The 22,176-nt window shown below is 32.8% G+C and overlaps 1 protein-coding gene across 1 annotated transcript in view; it reads right to left on the bottom strand.

Annotated features, from left to right (window-relative positions):
• Nucleotides 1-22,176, bottom strand: part of LRP1B (LDL receptor related protein 1B) — a gene marked incomplete at its 3' end in the record, with an annotated part of 1,343,287 nt that overhangs the window by 132,793 nt on the left and 1,188,318 nt on the right. Inside the window, exons 49-55 of the mRNA XM_037064526.1 lie at nt 16,305-16,418; nt 15,920-16,069; nt 13,444-13,566; nt 11,578-11,697; nt 7,001-7,129; nt 3,715-3,837; nt 825-965 (exon numbers count right to left, since the gene is read on the bottom strand). Coding sequence (XP_036920421.1) covers nt 825-965; nt 3,715-3,837; nt 7,001-7,129; nt 11,578-11,697; nt 13,444-13,566; nt 15,920-16,069; nt 16,305-16,418 — 900 coding nt within the window. The remainder of the gene's footprint in view (nt 1-824; nt 966-3,714; nt 3,838-7,000; nt 7,130-11,577; nt 11,698-13,443; nt 13,567-15,919; nt 16,070-16,304; nt 16,419-22,176) is intronic.

Here is a 22,176-nt window from a genome sequence, read left to right as displayed (position 1 = left end):
AAATAATAATCTATAGTAAAATTAACAGCATCTTATAGTGTGATGAATGAGTTAAAAAGTGTGATGATAATATGGTATTTCCCACAAGCCGTCAGTCTCTGAGAAATTACATGTCACTAAAAATTAAGAATCTAGAACAGGTAGAAATTCCTAATTCTTTTCATCTTGGAATATAACATGGACATTTTCAAATCAGGGCATTAAAAAAGACACTTTTAGTGAATAATAGTTGTTCCAAATATAGCTATGAAAAGAAGTCCAGGTTTTGCAGACACTTATCCCGATGACTTGAACATTATTACTCTTTATTGCAACATGATAAAAGAAAGCACATTAACATGCAAACTATATGAAAGTTTTGAATTTTTATTTTAAAATACATGACTATATATTCAATTTAGAATAGTGAATGATAAATAGACCAAGATGATATGTAATTTATTTTATTTTGCCAAAGTATGGATAATATAGACTTCTAGTAAATCTCAAATTCTTTTATGTTTGATTTTTTGAGTAAATTTAGATAGGGAAATTTCATTCACATAACAATATGTATTATAATAAAGTGATCTTTTTTGAAGTTGGAATGGTGACAGATTTATCAGGTTCATTGTCTCAAGTCTTCATGTTTTTGACACATACTAAATTTCTAAGACTAGCTCCAAAACATTAAGGATCCTACATGGTATCAGCAGAAACACCAGTGCTTAGTTATTTGCATCTCTTTTTATTGACTACTGTCCTAAACTAAAAATCAGAGTCACAGTTTTGCCATTTAAAAAAAAGACAAATTTTTGAAAAATCATAGTATGTATTTTCTGTACCTGCACTTTTGCACTTTGGGTTTAAAGGTGCCTCATCAGAATGGTCCAGGCAGTCAAAGTCTCCATCACACTGCCACTGAGTGTTTAAAAGACATCGCCCATCAGCACAACTAAATTCTTCTGCATTACACTGTCGGTATTCTAAAGACAAAGAAATAAATATTCTGATTTGTGTTTTTATATAACAAATATTAATTAAAACTTTATACTCTAAGGTACACTATACCTAAATAACCACGTGGGTACCCATACCTCCTGTGGGAAATGTTTCTCATTTGTCTCTGGGACAGAGGTCATATCTGCAAGCGATATTTGTGGTTTGGAAGTAGAACAAAAGTCCAGAAAATAAATTTGTAAACAACACTGTTACTGTTTCTAGGTGAAAAAATAAGAATGCAGCATTGCAATATACCATCTCTGCTTACCTATTAGCTATAATTTTAAAAAGTTTCCTTTGAATTAAAAAATAAAATGAAAGGTATTAGAACTTTTTAAAGACCAAGCTTGGCTAGCTATAGTACCAGGACATATGAATGATTCTGAGTTACAGTGATAATTCTTAGAAACTGTAATATCTTGCTTATGTTTGGGAATCATTCAAAAAGTAAATAAATTGATAAAATAAGAAAAATTAGAAGTCAATTACAGAGCAATAAGCACAAAAACTATTGTAACTATTATATATTGATGCTTAGAGGCATGGAAAAACTTTATTCAAATCATGGTATCCACCGGCCAATTATTAATGTTGATGTCCATGCCTGATAAGTAAAATTCATTTGATTTTGAATATTATAAAATTTTAAACTGAATTTTCCCCTAATATTATAATAATAAAACTTGTCATTTATATTACAAACTTTCTGGTAATCTATACAAATATTCTAGTTTTGGAAATAGAAAGTAAGATTTTTATGGTTTAAAATAAATAAAACTTTCATAAAAAACTAAAACAACAAGGATTATTTAATTGAGGTATTTATCACATTGAAAGGCAAAACTAGGACTTTCTCAGTTGGCTTAATGTTTCTTTTCTCTGTCTCTTTCTTCACTAGTTCTTCCCTTTTGTTACTAAATACATTCAAGGCTCTCCTAGCCCCCAAACCATAAAGATCCATTAACCTAAGTCATAACCACACATTTCTTTTCCTTTTACTACCCAATTTCACTTCCCCTTACCTCCAGTTCATCTTTGATTCATTAACATATCATTTCTGCAACATCTGCATTCTGAACTTTTTCAGAGCTAACAGATTCCAAGTGACAGGTGTCAAATTCAAAATGTCTCAGATTCCTACTTCATTTTCCCATAGTCTTTGACATTGTTGATCACCTCCCTTGAAAATCTGGGCTTGTCTCTAGCTTTGCTTTCGCTGTTCTTGTTTTTCTCCTGTTTCTTTATGCAGTCCTCTTCTGTTCCACCACAAAATGTTGTAGGTGAAGCCTTCAGTCCTTCAACGTTCAGTGTATTTTCCTCTCTCTCCTTTCTACAGTGTGTTGTGTTCTCATTCATTATCATATTTGGATATCACCTCTATGCTGATGGTCACCTAATTAATATTATTTGTCCTGATCATCATTCTGGTTTTTAGAACCAAGCTGTCAAACACTCACTACACAGTTTCATGTGATTATCTGAAGCACTTCATTTAAAAAATATCCAAAATTAATTTTTCATCGCATCTTTCTCGTGCACAAACAAAACTGGCCCTTGAACTTCTGCGATCTGAAGCTAACTAAGAGGAACAAACCCACCAAGTTATCAAGCTAGAACTTTTCCTTTATCCTCTATATTTAACTGTAATTTAACTCTGAGCCCCTCTGCACTTTCCATTCCACCATTTGAGCCTAGGTTCAGTAGCACATCGTTAAACATCAGAACTATGCAATAACTTCCTAACTAGTTTACTTTTGCCATACTGCTCCCCTTCCCCATGGCAGTATTTCATCCACTCCGCTGAAAAAGATGGTCCTAAAACACAAATTTGACTGAGACATTCCTCTGATCAAAATGTGTTCTGGCCACTGAGAGACAGAAGAATTAAATACAAATTATTTAACATAGTATTTCAAAATTTTAGGATCTAGTTTCAAGTCAATTTGTTGGCTTCAACTTACATCACAAACAACTAGTCATCATGTCGCAATTATTTCAATATGCAGGTCATTGTGAAGATATACAGAATTCATTCTGTGTCTGGAACTGCTCTTACCACTTTATAAATACTAACTCCTCTAATTGTCTTATCAGGCCTAAGAGTTAAGCAATGTTGTTATAATTTTTTACAGATGTGGAGATTGAGGTACCTAGAGGCAAAATAACTTTTCCAAGGTCACACAGTCAGAAAGTGGCAGGTGCAGAAGTTGAACTCAGGCCAGCTGGTTCCAGCTTGTCCTGCTTGTAACCATCATGTTGCACTCTCTAGCATCTAAGTAGGATTTCCTCTAACATTCCCTGCTTCTTTAGTGCTTCAAAGGTCATTTTCTCAGCTCTGATTTCATGTATTGTGATATTTATTTCTACCTGACAATGTATGTTATACTATATTGTATTTCTGATTTTCCTTTTAGTAAGTTTTTCTGGTGGGCCTCTGTCTCATTCATCTCCATATCAACCAATTAAAACCAAATATATTTTTATAAATATTTTTGGTGTGGTTCCTAATAAGAATACAGTGCCAGTAGTTATAGTTTCCAAATAAATGTGTAATTATTGTACAGCTTAAAGAGATTATATTTCTTTAAGTGTGTATGTTACTGAAATTAAATGTTTTAGTGATATTAATAAATGCGCATCTTTGTTTTGTTATTTATGTATATATTCTTTGGCTTTAAAAAATAACCGCATTTAGCCCGAGAATCTTCTCCAGAAAAGTTTATACCCACTTACCACACCGCGGAGACTCATCGGAACCATCTCCGCAATCATCGTCGTGGTCACAGACGAACTGCTTGGGGATGCACACCCCATTGTGGCACGTGAAAGTGTTGTCGTCACACGTGTTATTGGGAGCTAAGAAAGCCATCACAAAACAAAAAGTTAGATGAGTATCTATTTTACCTTCCCTCACCTTAGGAGTTTGGGGAATGTTTGCACTTATACTCAATAATTTATAGTCATTTGAAAACTTTATTAATTTAGTATATCAGATAAATCACTAACATATTAATATATAGTTATTAGTACATTTGAATATATGTTAATATAAATACACACATAATTCAAAGTTTTAGTACTAATAGAGTCAACACTTCTAGAAAGAACCTGAAATTTCAGGTCATTTAGCAATTTGTAACTTTCCTAAAGCAGGAATTCAAAAGTTCACATATAATTTTTTAAAGGTTACTCAACTGTGGTGGTGCGTAGAAATGGAAGAAGACATGGGGGATAAATAGTAATAGCTAAATACAATAAAATAATGTAAAAATAGAATAAATATAATGAATAAGTAAAAAGAAAATTGTAATAATGTCGCTCTTTTTTCTCCTCAAGCTTGTACAGATGCTAGTAAAGAGATATAAACATGGCTTAATTGATGAAAAATGAATCTAAAAATATCACTAAGTGCTAATACGATGAACATGAAAAAAAATAGTCAAAAGGGCTGACAAAGTTACTGTTTTATGGAGAAAGTGATAAACTATTTAGGTGATTTCAAGAGTTGGGTGTTGAAATGGGTTAAGTTCTATGGTGTGATGAGCCTGACCACACGCATCACATCATAAAGGAACATCAATTTATGAAAAAAATGACTGATCCTTTCAGAATACTGATCCATGAACAGTGTGTTCAGTCTAGCAAGGGGCCTAACTAGTAGAAAAATGGCTGATAAAAATGTGCTATAAAACTTCAGCAGATATTCAAAAGATGGTAAGTTATGCAAAGGAAATAAATTTTAATACAATATGCACAGAACTGTAGAGGTTTTAAGGGTCACATAAATATTTTCTCAATGACCTTTTCTTACATTTAAAGGATAAACACTAGGGTAAGACTCAAGTTTTAGGATATCTTGAATGTCAAAAATCTGCCATAAAATGAGTGTTAACTATCTTATCGTGGCTATCATTCCACAACATATACATATATCAAAGCATTATCATATACATCTAAAGCTAATACAGTGTTATGTTTCAATTATATACCAACTTTTTAAATAAAAAAGAGCATGCCATTATCATATACACAGAAGAGAAAGGTTTTGTGAAAAGCCTCTCTGCCTCTTGTATCTTGAGAAAGCTATTTACCTTCTTTGCGCATCTTTTTCTCTATGCATTTAAAAAAGATGATAAAATCTGATACATTCTTGAGGGAACTAGATAAGTTATATGAAGCACATCAGCTAAGCTTAGGTACTCAAATTCCTAGGTGCCCTTTAAGATTCAACCTGACAATTATTTTGGGAAGATTCCTAAATTGAATTTGGTAATTCGATCATGTAAATAAATTCACCTACAAAAAAATGGATATATAATGAACACTTGAAAAAGTTTAGTTGTATTCCAACCCCCACCCCCACCAATGTCTTAACAGGCACTTTCCTCTACCTGGACTACCTCTCTCTTTCTTTTCTTTGTCCTTTATGGCTCGGATCACGTTTTTACTTTTTTCTTAAAGCTCTTCTATGAGACTTCTAGGCTTTTTAAATAATACTCCTTTGTGATGACCTAGAATTATTTACATATATCATTCTGACAGTTGAGGTATTATAATTATTTTCTTACATACTTATTGGGTCCCTTCCCTAGATTGCCTCAAACTCCATAAAGAAAATCTCTGTTTTCAACTCAGTAATGATGATTTAAGGGGCATGAATAGGCAAATAATAATAACAATAATAATTAATCAAATATAATTTATTTTCAACAAATCAATTTGAAAAATAATATGAAGGCCACATAGACCCAGTGTTAAAAATTGACCATTATAATAAAACTAAAACTTAGTTACTAATAATTCTTCTCACTTTTAACCATGCAGCAGCTTATATAACTCAAGTGCATTGTGCCAATTCTAATGCATGAGTTATTCTTTAAAACACTGAGCAACAGGGGCTTGTTTGGCATTAACACTTTCAGATCACTTGAGTACAATTTGTCATATTTTAGAATAATTTACTTAACAGCACCCATGCGGCCCAAGAGTTTTAATGTGCATCCCAGAGTGTCAACTGCTACAATAGCAACAGTATACTGGGACCATTTGGATCCCTGATTTGATGCATAATTCTAGCATGTAGCCCTCAGTGGCCCCACTGACCTTTACAGACACACACATCAGTTTCAAGATCAAAGTGAATTATTCTACAGTAGCATAGATTCTGTGCTCGTAGGTCTACTCAAAGTTTTCTTTTTCCTCTTTATTTTAATTATCCCCCATACACACGTAACATATAGACACACTTACATTACGGCTTCAAATACGATTTTAAAGGCCTAAAGTCAGGTTTTGGGAGTGATGATTGGCAGAATTCATTTTAATGAGCTGAATTCACAACAATGTTTTGGATCAATTGTTCAGTCTCTATTTTCTTGATCATGCAAAGGAATTTGTAAAAAAATCTCTATTGAGTGCTTGTCTGTAAATTTCCTGAGGTCACCTAGAGGCAGGAACTTGGTAAATTGTCTGACCTCCAAAGGTGTTCCTCTGATCCTCCAGCTTCATTCAACGACAACCATAATATTTTCACCTGACCTAAGGGTTAATACCCTATCTATAGGGCTAGTAGGTGTTCACTGACCTTCCAATCAGTAATTATTTAGGATCACAGATGCTATTTACAGAATATCTGAAACAGGCAATCTAAAAGTTTTCATGGTGGAGGCAGGGGGACAGGGCAGTAGACGCTGAAAAGAAAGTAACAAACCTACCACACTCACACACATATCAGACCGTTACATTATCTCAGAAGTGAAATGGTAACTCTTGAGTCTATCAGAACTGTTTTAAAATGGGTAATCCCACTGTGCACGTTCCAAAGGCTTTAAACAGAGGTGAGAGGGGTTGCTGGGTTATTATGCTGACAACATTCCACCTGATTAATGCCAACACTACTGTGAGTCCAGGGATTGAGAAAGTGAGAGAAATGTGATATGGTGAGCAGTACAAAAGTAAATGTCTAAGGATGCTGCCATAGCTTTCTTTCACATGCAGCCTGCCCCATGAATGTTCATACCGCAGCCTGCTGTTGAGAGCTCATCGCTTCCATTTGGACAGTCCCTTTCACCATCACACAGCCAGTGCTGGGGCACACAGGCATGGGAGCCCTGGCAACTGAACATGTCAGCTGCACAGGTGATGGCACCTGGAACCCAAAGAGAAAATGCCATTAAGATCACTGCATGTCTCCTGATAAAGGTATATCATGTATATTTCATTTAAGAAAGAAAGGATGGAGAAAAATGTTGCGGACAAGAAAGCAATTGTAGTTATTTGGAATCATCAAATAGTGTTCTTCCTCTACAGATACCTATTGATATCTATAGATAATATTTCTTCTTAATTTCAAAGTTATGTTTCCTAAAGCTATATGGCAGAAAATAACATTTTTTTTGTAAAATGTAGCAAAGCATAGACATGTTATTGAACTGTGAGTAGACTGAAGTAAACATTTAAAAGCACTGAACATATCAGGATAATATTAGAATTTATTGCTTAAGATATGATCATCACTGACCATGTTAACTCATTTAATACTCATGATAACTGCAAACAGGAGAACTGTTATTAATCTCATCTCATAGAAAAGGAAGTTGAAAAGCTTGCAGAAAGTCATAGGTCACTCAGGGTGCCGCCGCATGTTGAGCTGGGAGTGCAAATTCTTTTTCATTCCTAAATACCTTCTCTTAACTACTAATGCCATTATTAATCCCCACCTTGTATTTTTGAAAAGAATAAATGTGTGCATATTCCTTCTGTTTTTACACACTTACTAAATAGAATCTATCTTTTCCCTGCTTTACTAATTCAATGTCCCTTTAGTTGAATGATGTTGCTTTTCACATGCACATTGCGAAAAAAACGTGCTTGTTGACTTGTAAATTCAAAGGATCAGAGGTGCTTTCACTTTGTTTCTCCTTATATGGGCATAGCGTAATCATGTAAAATAAGAAAAGATTTATTCTCATAATGTTTCCTTTGCCCAAATATAGCCATGCATATTGAATCGTTTGTTTGTTACTTACATAAACTTTGTGGAGTCAATTAGTTATTGGATGCTTAAATCTAACTTTCTTAATTTCACTTTCTCATGAACAAAAGCTGCCCATAGAAAATACGCTAAAAATCACATTAGAATTATTCAGAAAAAGTTAATATCACCAGGAAGAAAATGACTGACTATATTGAATAAATATAATTGTTTCCAAACATTTAAAACAATAACCAACATGCTTTAATTGAATTATCAGCATATCTTTCTTTTCTGTCACAGAGTCATTACCAGCAGAATATGCTTTTCAATGCCTTGTTTGTATCTGAGGGCGGCAGCGCAGTGACAAAACAGGAATTCCCAGTGAGCTTTTCCAACATAAACTTGCCTTTCCCTCACGTACACTTTAGTTTGGAGGACAAGGCAGCAAATGAGTGCTGCGAAGTCTCCTAGATAATTCAGATTTGCTCATTTGAATGAGGATAAATGTTAACAAAATGAAGTTTAATATACCTATTATGAAAAATCATAAAAATCTATTAAATGAATGTTGCTTTCATTTTAAAATGAATTATTTGCTACCTGTTATGTTTTTAATACCTTTGAAAATAAAATTATCTTCCCGAAAAAAATGACTTTTATCTTATTTCTTCTTAGTATCTATCTTTTCAAGCTTGCCATAAGAGCACAGTGTCACTTTCACTGTTATACTCTCAATTAGTGCTCTAATTTCTATAATATATTTATCAAGTTTGAGATCAAAAATGCATTTTTTCTGCTAAAGAGGTTTGATACATGTAAAATTATTTGTGTATATTTTTATTGTCACCCTAATTCATTCTCAAGGTAGACATAATAGATAAAGCATTATTTTGACTGTTGAGAAATTTCATTCTGTATGACTTTGGAGAAGACTAGTGTCTGAATTTCACTATCTGCAAAGTGTAGGTTATGACTACATAATTACTAAAATACCTCAATGTATGAAATGGCTTACGGCTCTTTGCAGCTTATTTTCTGGCTCCCTTGATAAGTTCAACAGATTTTGTGCTATGAGCATGCCAAAATATCATAGTCAACTATAAAGAAAATGGAACAAAGAAAAAGTAGTCCATAGTCCCCCCAAAAATGGAACAAAGATAAAATATGACTTCATTTCATAATCACCACTGTCATCTGAAGACATATTGACTTCCTCAGGGATATGAATCCCACAGGAGAAGGGAGACAAGCCAAAGGTATTCCACCAGATCCATCCTGTACACCAACTCAGAGACAAGGTTTGATTGCTAAGTTACTACCTTATTTAGTAAGTATTTCAGACACCTGAATTCTGGTCCAAACTCTGTCATTGCTGATTCACTGAGTGAACTCAGGTAAATTTATTAACCTCTATTTTTTTTATTAAATAATGGAGGTACACTACACTTTGATTTTAAAATAGGTCCTTAAATCTCAAGTTAAAACCACTATGAGCTTATCAAGAAAGATTGTGTTTTCAGTTTACATTAGGATATCTGGAGGTGGGGATTAAGAATTTACATTTTTAACACACTTCTGAGAAGGATGTTTTGTATGCTAAGGTTGAGAACTGCTGAGATAAACTATTTATAAAGTTCACTTCTAATCCTAAAATATTAGGTTTGGTTCATTGATTGACGCTTGGTCTAAAGCAGTAATTTTTATGTGGCACCGGTTTGGTAGTATAAAAAATTAGTCTACAATTAAATTAAATTTGTTTTTTTTGACAATAGGTAAACATGCCCTTTACAATTTTAATCTTTTCTTTTTACATTCTCAGGACACTGACAGATATAGGCATGACAATAACAATAGACATGACAATATATTGTCAGTGAAAATAATGGTAGATCTGACAATAATTCTGAAAAATAAAGGAGGAAGCAGAAGAAATAGAACAAAAGAAAATAGGATCAAATTCATTTATACAGTGAACATGGTCATTTAGATAATTACAACAGTTATAAAAAGAAAAGGTAGACCTTTTTGTATCTTTCATAGTAAGGAATTTGAGAAATAAGAAATGAAGTGGCTTGTTACCCTGAACACAGAGCTGGAAGATGCAGGGGTGGGAAAATTCAATTCTGTATGACTTTTAAGGTCTTTATCCATTTGGTTAAAGGTCTTTTAAGGTCTTTATTCATTTGGAGCCATGTAATGTAGGGTTAAACAAAGAATCCACAGCGATATTATTTTAAACACTGAAAGCATGTTCAAACCATTGTAAGGAGCTGATCTTTTTGTTAAAATTTTATAAAATTTTAACAAAAATAAAATAAAGAAATAAAATAAAATTAAATAAAATTAAATTAAAAAAGAAAGGAATAAAATTAAATTAAATTAAAAAGAAAGGTTTAATAGAAAAAGAAACAAAGTAGTTAAAAGACAGTGGCCAGTCATCTAATTGATTACTGATTAGTTTTTTCTTGCACAGCTTTATAGTGATAGTGATCTTTTTATATTTACCTTTATCTGTCATATAACTAAATTGTTTTGGCTGTATAAACAAAAAAAAGTAGTATAAATAAAAAGTAGGTTTTGGTTAGCTTAAATAGAAGAAATAAAGTGTTTGCTTTGAAAAACAGCTCTAGTTTTATGTTATCTCCAGAGAACTTCAGTTTGGCTTAAACACTATAAGATCTTACCTACTTGTCTCCACGGCAGTAACATAAAGAGTGGGCCAGACTCCTGATATTTTAAAAAAGGCGTTAAATATACTTAAGTCTATTTGTACACCTTATTCTATGATTCAGGTCCTTTCCTCTCTAAGATGAGGATGAAAAAACTATGAAATACAGCTTTTATAATGAGTAGAGAATATGTATTTATAGATACAAACATATATATTTATATGTATGTATGTATATACATATACACACACATATATAAACCGATCAGATAGATAGACATAAATAAATTATAATTGGTCAAGTATAATAAACTTTTATATTATATTCCTTCCTTCTTTCACCCAATAAAAATTCATTAATTCCATATAAATTATTTTTTTTGTGACTATTTAAAAACAATGATGTTGGATATGCAGTGGACATGTACTAGTTAAACATAGATGTTGGACACTATACTGCTAATTATATAAGGCTAACTTGTAAAGTACATTTTCAACTAGCATACAATAGCCTCATTCCTTACTTTCCATTGACGACAACTCAATAATAATAATTATTATAATGCATACACACATACAGCATGTGTAACTCTTTGGTATAAATCAGTGTAATACCTTTGAAGGTTAAGATGAAAACACATATTAAGAAACATTAAAACATTTTTGATTATTTGATTCAAACAATTCTAGTTATTAATATCTATCCAAAAATCACTGAAGACTAGAAATAAAATTTGTGAATACATTTATTGTATCACTATTCAGGAAAAAACCTGAGCATTGATAACCTGTAGGCTGTCATAAAAATAATAAAAGCAACTACATAGAAATGTACATAAACACTTCATGTCAAGATAAAGTAGAAAACAAAGATTTCTGTGCCCTCTAAAATGACAGAACATTTGTATAATGCATCTAGAAACTGAGTGAGAACATACAGAAAACAACTCACCACAAATGCTGTCACTTTCATCCAGTCCATCTCCACAATCATCCTCTCCATCACAAACCCAGTGCTTAGATATACACTTTTGTGCAGAACAAGCAAATTGGTTCCAAGAACAAGAAGAATCTAAAACCAAACAAAATTATCTCTTGTAGGTGCAAAAGAAAATAAAAAGTGTTTAAGACCATGTTTGGACAGATCTGAGAGTGAGAACATTTTTCTCTAGTCTTTACTAAAACCAACAATCCTATAGTAAAGCAAGCCAAATTCCTCTTCTCTATGACAGCTCTGTAACATTTGACCACTGCTTCCATCTGAATTGCCAGATTATGCAACGTTTTTCCTTCAAAATACTTCTCACAGCGCTTGGCTTTGAGCTAGTCATCACGATGGTACTCTCTTCTAGGTATATTCCAGATTGTCATTAAAAAAAGCATGTGGTGAACAGCTATAAAACAAATATCCCAGGTGTGATACAGTTATTCTTTCTAATTTTAATATATATATTTTGAACAACTGGTGAAAATTATCATCTTAGGCGAGTTCACAACATGGTGGACTCACCAGCATGTATTTTTGTTTTTCAAAATGAGATAACTGAGGAAATTTTAGCTTGATGACAATGTACTTGTTTCACAGCTATCCATACTTATCACTCTAATGTTTTAGTTTCCCTTCCTCAAGAAAAGTTAAGTCTGACTAATACCAGCCAAATTCATTGACAGGGTGGCTGTCAATGAATTTTGGCTACTACCAAATTATACGTTTATAACAGTGTACCCCATTTATTTTCAAGGTCAGGTTTATGATTGCTCTCCTGGACCCTCAGCCTGTTCCTCCTCTCAGCATTCTTATCACCATGAAATATCCAAAAGTGAAATCCTTTCATAGTAAAGTCTTCAAAATATAAATTACCATAAAAATAAGTTTTAATTTTGATTCTATAAATTATTTTAAAATCTGTGTATTGTTTAAAACATTTACTTCAATGACTTGTGAAAAGAGAGACATTTATATAACTGAAACCTTAAAAACTTAAAGAAGATACAACCATATAATAGCTTCCTCTCCAGAATTCTTAATCTACATAAACTATTTTTAAAGTTCTCCATTAATCTTGTTCAAAACCTGTAGCTAATATAAAGAAACATAGCATCTTAATGAATCAAGTGTGCCTCTATATTTCATGGTGACATTTACTTTTAGAGGAATTTGTCATTTCATAGAAGATTCATTTTTAACCTTTTTTTCTGCTCTGCTTATTTACCAGATTGTATGCTTTTGTGTTAAATTAAAATAGTGAATATATGGTTTTTTTCCCTATAAGAAATTTATTTGACCTGTAAATTACAAAATCTATGTTTTATAAAATACAATTTTAAAATGTTTTCTTATCTTGCCAACTGCAATGCAATATAAACACAGAGAAATTAAGAGATAGGTGGTGAATGATAAAATCCAGGTTTAAGCATACTATATAAAGCTATCCATACAACTAATAGAAACTTTTAGGAAAATAATAAATAGTCAATTATAGGTAGGAGGAGTATAATGGATAGAGAGAGCTAAACTCTTAATTTTCACAGCAGAAGATAAGTATATTTACATCTAAAGATAATTAGAAGATGAAGGTTTTAGTATATCACTGAAATTGATGGAGGTAACTCAGAAAAAGAGATCACGTTAAAAGGAAAGGTTAGAACAGCTGATTGTTAATCTCTAAGTTTTTGTGTTCTAAGTATTATTTAATAAAAATAAAAATTGATGCCAAAATCAATTAGCAATATTTTGTATAAAATATCGTTGTAAAGGAACATCAGTATATAAATTATAATATGGTTCATAAAATTAAAGCAAAATTTAATGCCTCACCACAGTGCAATTCATCAAGTCCATCTTCACAATCTTTCTGACCGTCACAAACCCAGGTATTCAAAATGCATCTTCCATTAGGACAGTCAAAATAATTTTCTTCACATTTGTGCATGTTTTGCACTGTGACAAAATATAAAATGTTACATCAAATAATTTAAATAATCAGACTTCTAAAGTATAGATGGATAGCAAAACAGTAATAATCCTTGAATTGGAAGGGATAAATAACTAGAAAACTTAAAACAAAACTGAGATGTTACCTTCAAGAATGTCAAGGTCATGAAAACTAAGGAAACATTTTAAAAAATGGCACATATCAGAGTAAACTAGGCAGATATAATAATCAAATGCAAATGGAATGATGGCACTAGTGGAAAAACAGGTTATATCAAAATAACGTGGAGTTTCAGTAATAAAAATAAAATTAATAACTGAAATGTATATAAAATGAGTGAGCTTAAGGTCAACAAATCATTTTGGTGGAAAACATTCTTAATTCTCTATTCATAAAAAGTAAATAACATTGTAAAAACATTAGTAGATTTTTGTTTAAAAAGTATAGACTTAGTATTCCTACTCTCCTATAGTTTGAGTTATCTTTGACAAGATTTAAATACATATTCTCTAGCTTAAAGGAAAAATAGTTAAAATACAGTCTCTAATATTGTTACACTTTGCAGAAATATAATAAGAATATAAAGTATTTCTATATAATTATTTTGTCCATTATATATATATATTTCTTAGAATATATATAATGGACTACTGTTATCATAACCTCTAATAATGCATATAAAATATCTGATGTTTTCAGTAGTGGATGTCATAAAACATGTAAAACATTACATAACATGTAATCATAAAAAAAATCTCATAATGTTTTAAGAAAATATATGGTTTTGTGTTGTGCTGCATTCATGGCCACCCTGGGCTACAGGCAGCCTATGGGCTGTGGGTTGGACACCCTGGATTGAGACTGACCTATTACTAGACTCCTGCCTATCTGTTCCCCAATCACAAAAGTCTACATGATTATCCCTGTTCTTCTTTCCCAGTATAATCACAATTCTCTACTAACGTTAAAATTTAACTTTTAAATAATTTTTTAATCCTAGAAATATGTAAAGACCATATTTATTAAATACCATATATATTTATATACATATTTATATGTTGATATATGTTTTAAAAGTTTTATTATATTTTGCCTTTAAGTTAATATTTAAATGAATTATAATGAGGTAAAGAATTATGGTAGAAAGAACATTGAATTAAGAATCTTGACACCCAGTTTCCATGAACCTGAAAAAATGTTTTCATATTTTTTAATGTTTTATATAATTAAAAATAAAATAAAAATGTGAAAGCCACAGAATAATGTTACTCATGTTGAGGAAAAAAGAAAAAAAGACTCTTTTATTGCTAAATCCATTGGCAGAATTTATAAACTATTAAGAATATAAGTTCGTTATAGTAGATTATGTACAACTGTGTGTGATTGTGTAAAAAGTATCTATAAATGACAGGCCTGAGAGCCAGAGGATCGTGGTTTGATTCCCAGTCAGGGCACATGCCTGGGTTGCAGGCTGGTTCCCTGCAGGTGAGCCTCCAGCAGGGGACGCATGAAAGGCAACCATACATTGATGTTTCTTTCCCTCTCTCCTTACCCTCTAAAGATAAATAAATAAATAAAATCTTTAAAAAAATATCTACAAATGTAACTTCTTAAAGTATTTCAAAAATTATTAAATATCAACTAAACATGGGAAAAGTGAGCATAGCAGTAGGGTAAGGAGAGAGAAATAGAAGTATAAGAACACATTTAATAGCTTCCTAAAGCATATCTACTCTCAGTTATAGTCATTTAACACTTTTTTCTTATTATATATTTTAAATTTTTTTCCTTCAATTAAAAAGACATAGGGCTACGACTTTTTCATGAAAAGCACTTTTCTAAGAATGCAGGTGACACTTTTCAAAGTTTATGTAAACATGGCTAATAGACTAAACACCTGTCTAAACTTGACCCAGGAATGATAACTATGATGTGAACTACCATGCAAAGAGCATGTGTCAGCTGCACCAAACACTCTGATATGACAGTGTAAACTGTATAGAAACATTCAGTGTAGCCAGTGGTAAAAAATATAGTATCTCCGCCTTTAGTCTAAAAACAAATTTTTCTAGTATGTAATACTTGAATTGAAACTTTACAGATTACTCATTTTAAGTTTAATCGCCAACTTGAAAAGAATTAATGGTGAACTAAAAGAGGAAATTCCTCCAAAGAGAGAACAGATTTCTTGAGTAGCATTTTATTATTCATTAAAAATTATCAAGGGGCAGGTTTGGAATATTTAAAATTTAATCTTAATCACTTGATATTAATAATAACAATTAATATGTTTAGTCTACACAACTAGCCTCTAAATCTTCAAGGCAAAGCTTGTTTTATTTTTTCCCCTAGAATTACCTGGGCATTTTAGTTCATCTGAATAGTCTCCACAGTCATTAGCCCCATCGCATATCCAGGTTGGCAGAACACACAGTGAGGTAGAATTGCATCTTATGAACCCTGTGGTTTTCACTCCAAGTTTATAGAAGTGTGCACAGTCTGTATTGTCTATGAGGAGTAAAAAGAAAAATGAAAAAATGCCCCATAAGCAAAAATGATCAGTTTTCCATGCTGGAGACAAAAGAAGTTAGCTTCATTTGAGTAAGTAAATATACAATCATTCTACACAACAGGGGTTAATCACATATCAGTTCAGGAGGAGGTTCAGTGAAAAGCAGGACAGTGTTCTATGTAACGCCACAAGTGCCCAGGCATGAACAATGAAAAAGGAGTGGACTCTTACTGCAGTTCTTTTCATCTGAAGCATCTGCACAATCTACATTCTGGTTGCATTGCGCTGATCTTGGAATGCACGTCCCATCTGTGCAATGGAACTCAACAGCAGCACACGTAGAAACTAGAAAAACAGGTAAATAAATCAATAGATGAAACAGAAAGTGATTCCTGGCTTTAACATTTTGCTTGTTTTAATTAAATTCATAAAATTTGTTTGATTTTGCTTTTTTAACTTGGGGAGTCAAATGACCCTTGGCCCCATCCCCAAGTTTGGGTTAAATGCCTCATAGGTCTTCTCTCTGTTACACAATTATTCCTTCTGTTGTGGTAATTACAACAGTATATTGCAACCACCTGTTTATGTATCTGCTCTCTCACTAAATTGTAAACTCCATGAACATAAGAATCATGTTTTGTTTGCCATGATAATACCAGTTCAGGACTAGGACAACCTATAAAAAGATTAAATGTTGCTTCACATTCTCTCTTCTACCAATTTCGCAAGTACAATGTTATGACACTAAGCAAATACCTGATTGAGAACATACAGGGAGATTCCAATCTTGTTGCTAAGAAGGTGTGTAACATTCCCGGCTATGACAAGGAGACAAGACAGACAGACAGACACAGAGTCTGAGAGGGAGAAGCCACTGAGCACTAACTTTAGAACTCGAATAGTACTCAGTACTGCTAGAAAGTCACCCATGTTACATTATACTCCTTTATATGGTCATATCATTAACATTTGGCATAGGAAATATGGATGCTTCATGCTAAGAAACATAAATGTGGTATTACTTGTCTCTATTTTTGGAAAGTATGGCTTTTCAACACCTTGCTAGGCTTAGATAAAAATCAGTTTCAATATGTTATTATCATTATATATACTTTGTACAGAATAGTTTTTTTTCTTATTCATACATTTCTTTCAACTTTGCTTACACATTCATTACTATATAATGGTTTCCAGCAATATGTTGTGAATAGGTGCATAGCATGCTATGTGAGTTAGACTAACTTAGGTGAGATTTTTATTTCAAATTTAAATCTCCACTGATTGATTATGTTAAATGTACAACCTGAAGCACTCTTTGATTAAGCTACTTTCACTAATGTTGACATTTTTAAAACCCTATTTAATTGTAAATAGAAACTATATCAATTGTAAATGGTTGAAATGCTATCTTAAATATGCAAATTTTATTCAAGGGATTGTATCTCATTTGTACTTTACAATGCACTGCTCTTATTATATTTAATTGTCTTGCAATTCTATCATTATTTGTATTTAAATGATGATTAGAATAAATGTTTTGCTTGTAATTTGCAATTATAATTGCTTCACTGTTTTCTTTATCAAAAATAACATCTTATCATGTGAAACAAATGATGCTATTATGAGTAGATAAATACACTGCTCCAAACAGGAAAAAATATTTTTCATTTATGTCTAAAAAAGCAAGATCTCCTCCATATTCCTTTCTATTAGGTTTCACATTAAATATTTTTCAATGGGAATAGTAAATGGAATATATAATATAGAAAATAATCATGATAAGCGTTTACATTTTGTTTCTGACTCTGAAATCTATCAGCAATCTCTTATTAAGAGGTTGTGTTCCAAAAGATTCCTATAATCCCTTTATTTAGAAGACAAAAATTATTTCTTCATGAAACAATAATCAAGAAAATGCTAATATCCCTAGACCAGTCTACAAAGATTCATCTCATAATACACATGAAGTTCTACCTTATACTTGTAGTTAAGAGTGTAGGGTGCCAGAAATATTCCAGTGGAGACTATCACAACCCATTTTGTCATGTCCACCAGCCTCAAAGCTCCCACAAACAGTCTCTGTATGTGACAGGGAACAATTCTAACTAGGTCTGGTGGCAGACAGAGTAGTGAGGCAATGTGTGACTTATGAACCTGGAGGTAGCAGTTCAGGACCATTAAGAGGACTGGAGATTCAGGGATTTCACAGCAATGGAATCTCAAAATAGTCTTGGGGGCTCTCAGGTGAAAGTAAAAGCAAAAAATTAATTTTAGGATGAAGAAAATGTAGCACACTATCTTGGGAGGAATTTTAGGAAGATAAAAGAAATACAAATAGACACTCTGAAGAGATGAAAAGAAACTGTGAATTTGAAATTGAGAATGTTGGTTAGGAAATAGTATTTAAAAGACGGGCACAGGATGATAAATAAGGTAGGGGTCAGGAGAACTGAGTAGAGCATAAAATATTTGTAGGAGTAATTTTTCTCTCCTTTTCCCAATCAAAAATAAGCTATGAATTTTAGTCATGAGGCCTAGGAGTGTTTGAGATATGTGAATAGGAACAAAATATCCCTTTATCTCTTATTCTGTCTCTGCATAGTCCACAACTTGGTAGAGTTTGGGAACCATGAGAGGGTTAAACATGGTGATAAGTAGCAATGAAATTAGACATATTAAGTGATTGAAAAATTTCATAAGTAGCAGGGGCAAAATAATTGTGGGAGTTAACATGGCCAGCATTTGTAGGCCTGTGATGGAAAACATCCATGGGAATTGTAGAAACTTTATGAAATAAATAAGCAAATGTCTCTTACAAAGCCCTTCCTTGCTGTTCCCTCAACTACATTTCCTTTGCATGTGGTTTTGGTTAGTTAGGCTTTGACATTTGTTTCACCCTCAGGGTGAATTTTGAGGGAGGAAGGAGCTGGAATATATAATTATCAAGTGGATCTGAAAGCTTTCTGAAAATTTTTCCGCAGGCTAAAAGTCCTGAAAAAAGAGAAAGAAAAATATAGTATATGATGTAGTCCAAATAAAGATAAGCCAAATAAGAAATACTAGATTTTTCCCGCAAGGTAGTCCAAAAGAATAAGTAAGCCCACAAAATGTGAGTGAAAACATTAGGGCCACACCAGAGTAGCAATGGGATATTACAAAGACCACCTGAGAGGTGTAGGAGACTGTTCTGCGTGGTGTGGGCCCAGCTCCCACTCGAAGATGCACAGGACCAACGCCCACAGATAGGTTCTCCCATGGGGAATCAGGCTTGCAATATGCCTAGGCCACTTTGAGTCTTGCTTTTGCTAAAAACTCCCTCACCTGGATTTGTGGCAAATGTTTACTGCAAAATAACTTCCTAAAATCCATGCTAAACCTTCCGAGTAGGAGTGTAACTGCAATCACTTTTGCCCTTTTCATTTGCAAATATTCCTGTTCTGTGATGTGATTAGTGGCATTGGCTCCTTTGTTTTCTGTAAAAGGTAACCACCTAAAGCAACCTGTGCATAGTAAATAAGAACCATCATGTAATGTGCCGAGAAACCCAATAAAGGCCCCTCCCAACGAGGGCCACAGTTTTTGCTTCCCTTGAGAGAAAAGCCATGCTGTCCCTTTTCCTCCACAGGACTTGGTGTGTGAATGTCTCATTTCATCCATAATAACCTGGGCGGACACTGCAGGCCGCTGTCCGCATCGGAGAGGGACTGTGGGTAAAAAGTAGTAGAAAGAGGGACAGTGAAACCATGCTTTCCCCCCTGTACTTCCTTAATTTCCCTATTTCATCCACCTTTATTTATTCATGTTACTTAAAATATTTAATGAGATTAGAAAGACATAAAATCATTTAGTCTTACTGTTCTTAGGACACTTCTTACAAATAACCTAAGTCAATGTTCTCCCTTCCAGCACCTCTACCCAGCCTGTGCAAAAGTAAACTGACAAGGCGGAGCACTACATTTGCTGTTATATCTCTTCTATTTAATTTCAAATCACATGCTTTAGTTCATTTATTGTTTGGTTCTAAGTGTATGTACATCCAGAGAAATGATGATTTGTTTTCTAGGAATGCTTATCCTTTCCTTTAACTTCTTGTTTGTGAGATCTTTGAAGTTTTTTTGATGAACTGATTTAAAAACAAACACCAGTTTTCTCTCCTTTAGGTTTCCTCAGAAGTACTTGGCTCTCCAGTCCCCATAAAGGTGTTCGTGTACTTCCCAAGGGCAGTCTTTATATTTATCTCAACAGGGAGGAGAGGAGGGACCTATCGTCCTCTCCCAAAAAGTGTTCACTTGACCTCTCCCACAAGCGGAGGAGGAACATAAAAAGACAAACTTTCTGAACATCTCCTCAGATCTCCCAGATTGCTTACTATCTAAAGCTCTCAGTCATGAAAAGAAACTGAGAAGGGGTGGTAATTAGACAATTAGGAGGATATGGGGTTTTGCTTTTCATTCAAAAAAGAAGAAACCAAAGATAATTCCTTATAACATCCATTCCACTCTGTAAATTAGCTGCTTTATTGAAAAGTTAGTAATATTAAATTCTATTAACATATAAACTAAACAAACAAATTTAATAGTACTTCAAATAATTTACAAATGAATCCATTATAGCCTCTCTCCATAGCCTATCAAAATTTTCCTGGATATACTGATATTTTTATTGTATAAATTTCATTTTTTTATATTTTACTTTATTTACATTAAAAAATAATAGGTGGTTTGTATATGAGTGTGCATAGATATACAACAAAACACCGCATCCCCACCGACTATAGAAATAGACAAGTAACAGAAGACAAGGCTTAGAAAGAGAATTATTTGTCCAGTCTTTGAGCCCTTACACGTTCCTTTTTCTTCACAATCTTTTAGGTGCTATAAGTGTGCATGTGTCTGATGGATGCACATCTGAATCTCTGTTTTATAAGATAACCTGGCTTTTGGAAAATGAACCAGGGAAGTCAGTCCCCCATGGCATGACATGAAATGTGCTCAACCGGGACACTGTGTGAACAAACTTAACATGACAGAAAAATAAAATTTAAAAGATGCAATTATGATAAGTTACTTTTCATCTAAAAGGTTGCCCATTTATTTATCTTAAAGGTGCTAGTGCATTTGCTTAAATCTGTTAATTTCTAGTAAGTAATAATTTACTTACTAGACTGAACTCAAATGCTCTTGAGCTTCCAAGAGCATTTTTATTTTCAAATGTCCTATATCACACAGGAAGAAGATCAAGGAATACGATTTTGTATTGGTTGTCTTTTAAGATGTTATACTTTTCCCTATTTTTATCATAAAAGTTTTGATGGAAACATACTAATACAGTTGCTCTGTGACCAAGTATATTATTGAGATAGTTATAACACAGAAATCAGAGTTTAGATTAAAAAAGGGAAAATAACATTTTAAGTTATTTGTATTGCTTTTCAATACCTTTTAATAATGTCACTAGGCAGAAAAGAAAAGCTGTCTATATATTCCATAAAATTTACTGACCTGAAAAACCACATAAGAATTTAATAAACACCTACCATGTACCAGGGACTATTTCATAAACCCAAAAACACTAATTTATTTACCACTTCTGAAAGAAAAAATCATTTTCCCCCAAAGAGCAATAACTTATTAAATTCCCACACCTCCTTTTATGGATTTTGTTTTAAAGTATACTTATTGTATTTATTGTTTAGTTACTTCACATTCTAGATTTATACTTTTACCTTTATACTAGCTTAATGTCTATTATATTCTTCTCTCCTGCTTACAAACAGCTAATAACAGAGGTGCAATTTTGCATCTCCTACTTTTCCTTCCTTCTTTTTTCCAAAATGCTTATCCGTTTCCCTGCACTTACCCCCAGTATTTTTTTAACAATTTGTCATTTTAAAACTTTTATAGGTAGTATGATGTAATTGTTGACTTATCTCAATACACTTGGCTCTTCCTAAAACATAGTGTCAACCTTAGATGGTAAACTACTAAATGTTTGGCCAAATTCATACAGATGGCAGAGTAATTTTCCAACCCTTTTCTGGTTATAAAATAATGTGTGTATAGTCTGCTCACTTTTGCAATTTTTCATAGACTCTTATTACATA

This window comes from Sturnira hondurensis, unplaced genomic scaffold (genome assembly GCF_014824575.4).
Source record: "Sturnira hondurensis isolate 20B ecotype Veracruz unplaced genomic scaffold, ASM1482457v3 Scaffold0015475, whole genome shotgun sequence".
NCBI classification, from domain to species: Eukaryota; Metazoa; Chordata; class Mammalia; order Chiroptera; family Phyllostomidae; genus Sturnira; species Sturnira hondurensis.
The sequence above is the reverse complement of the archived record's forward strand: the minus strand, read 5'-3'. Positions and strand labels throughout refer to the sequence as shown.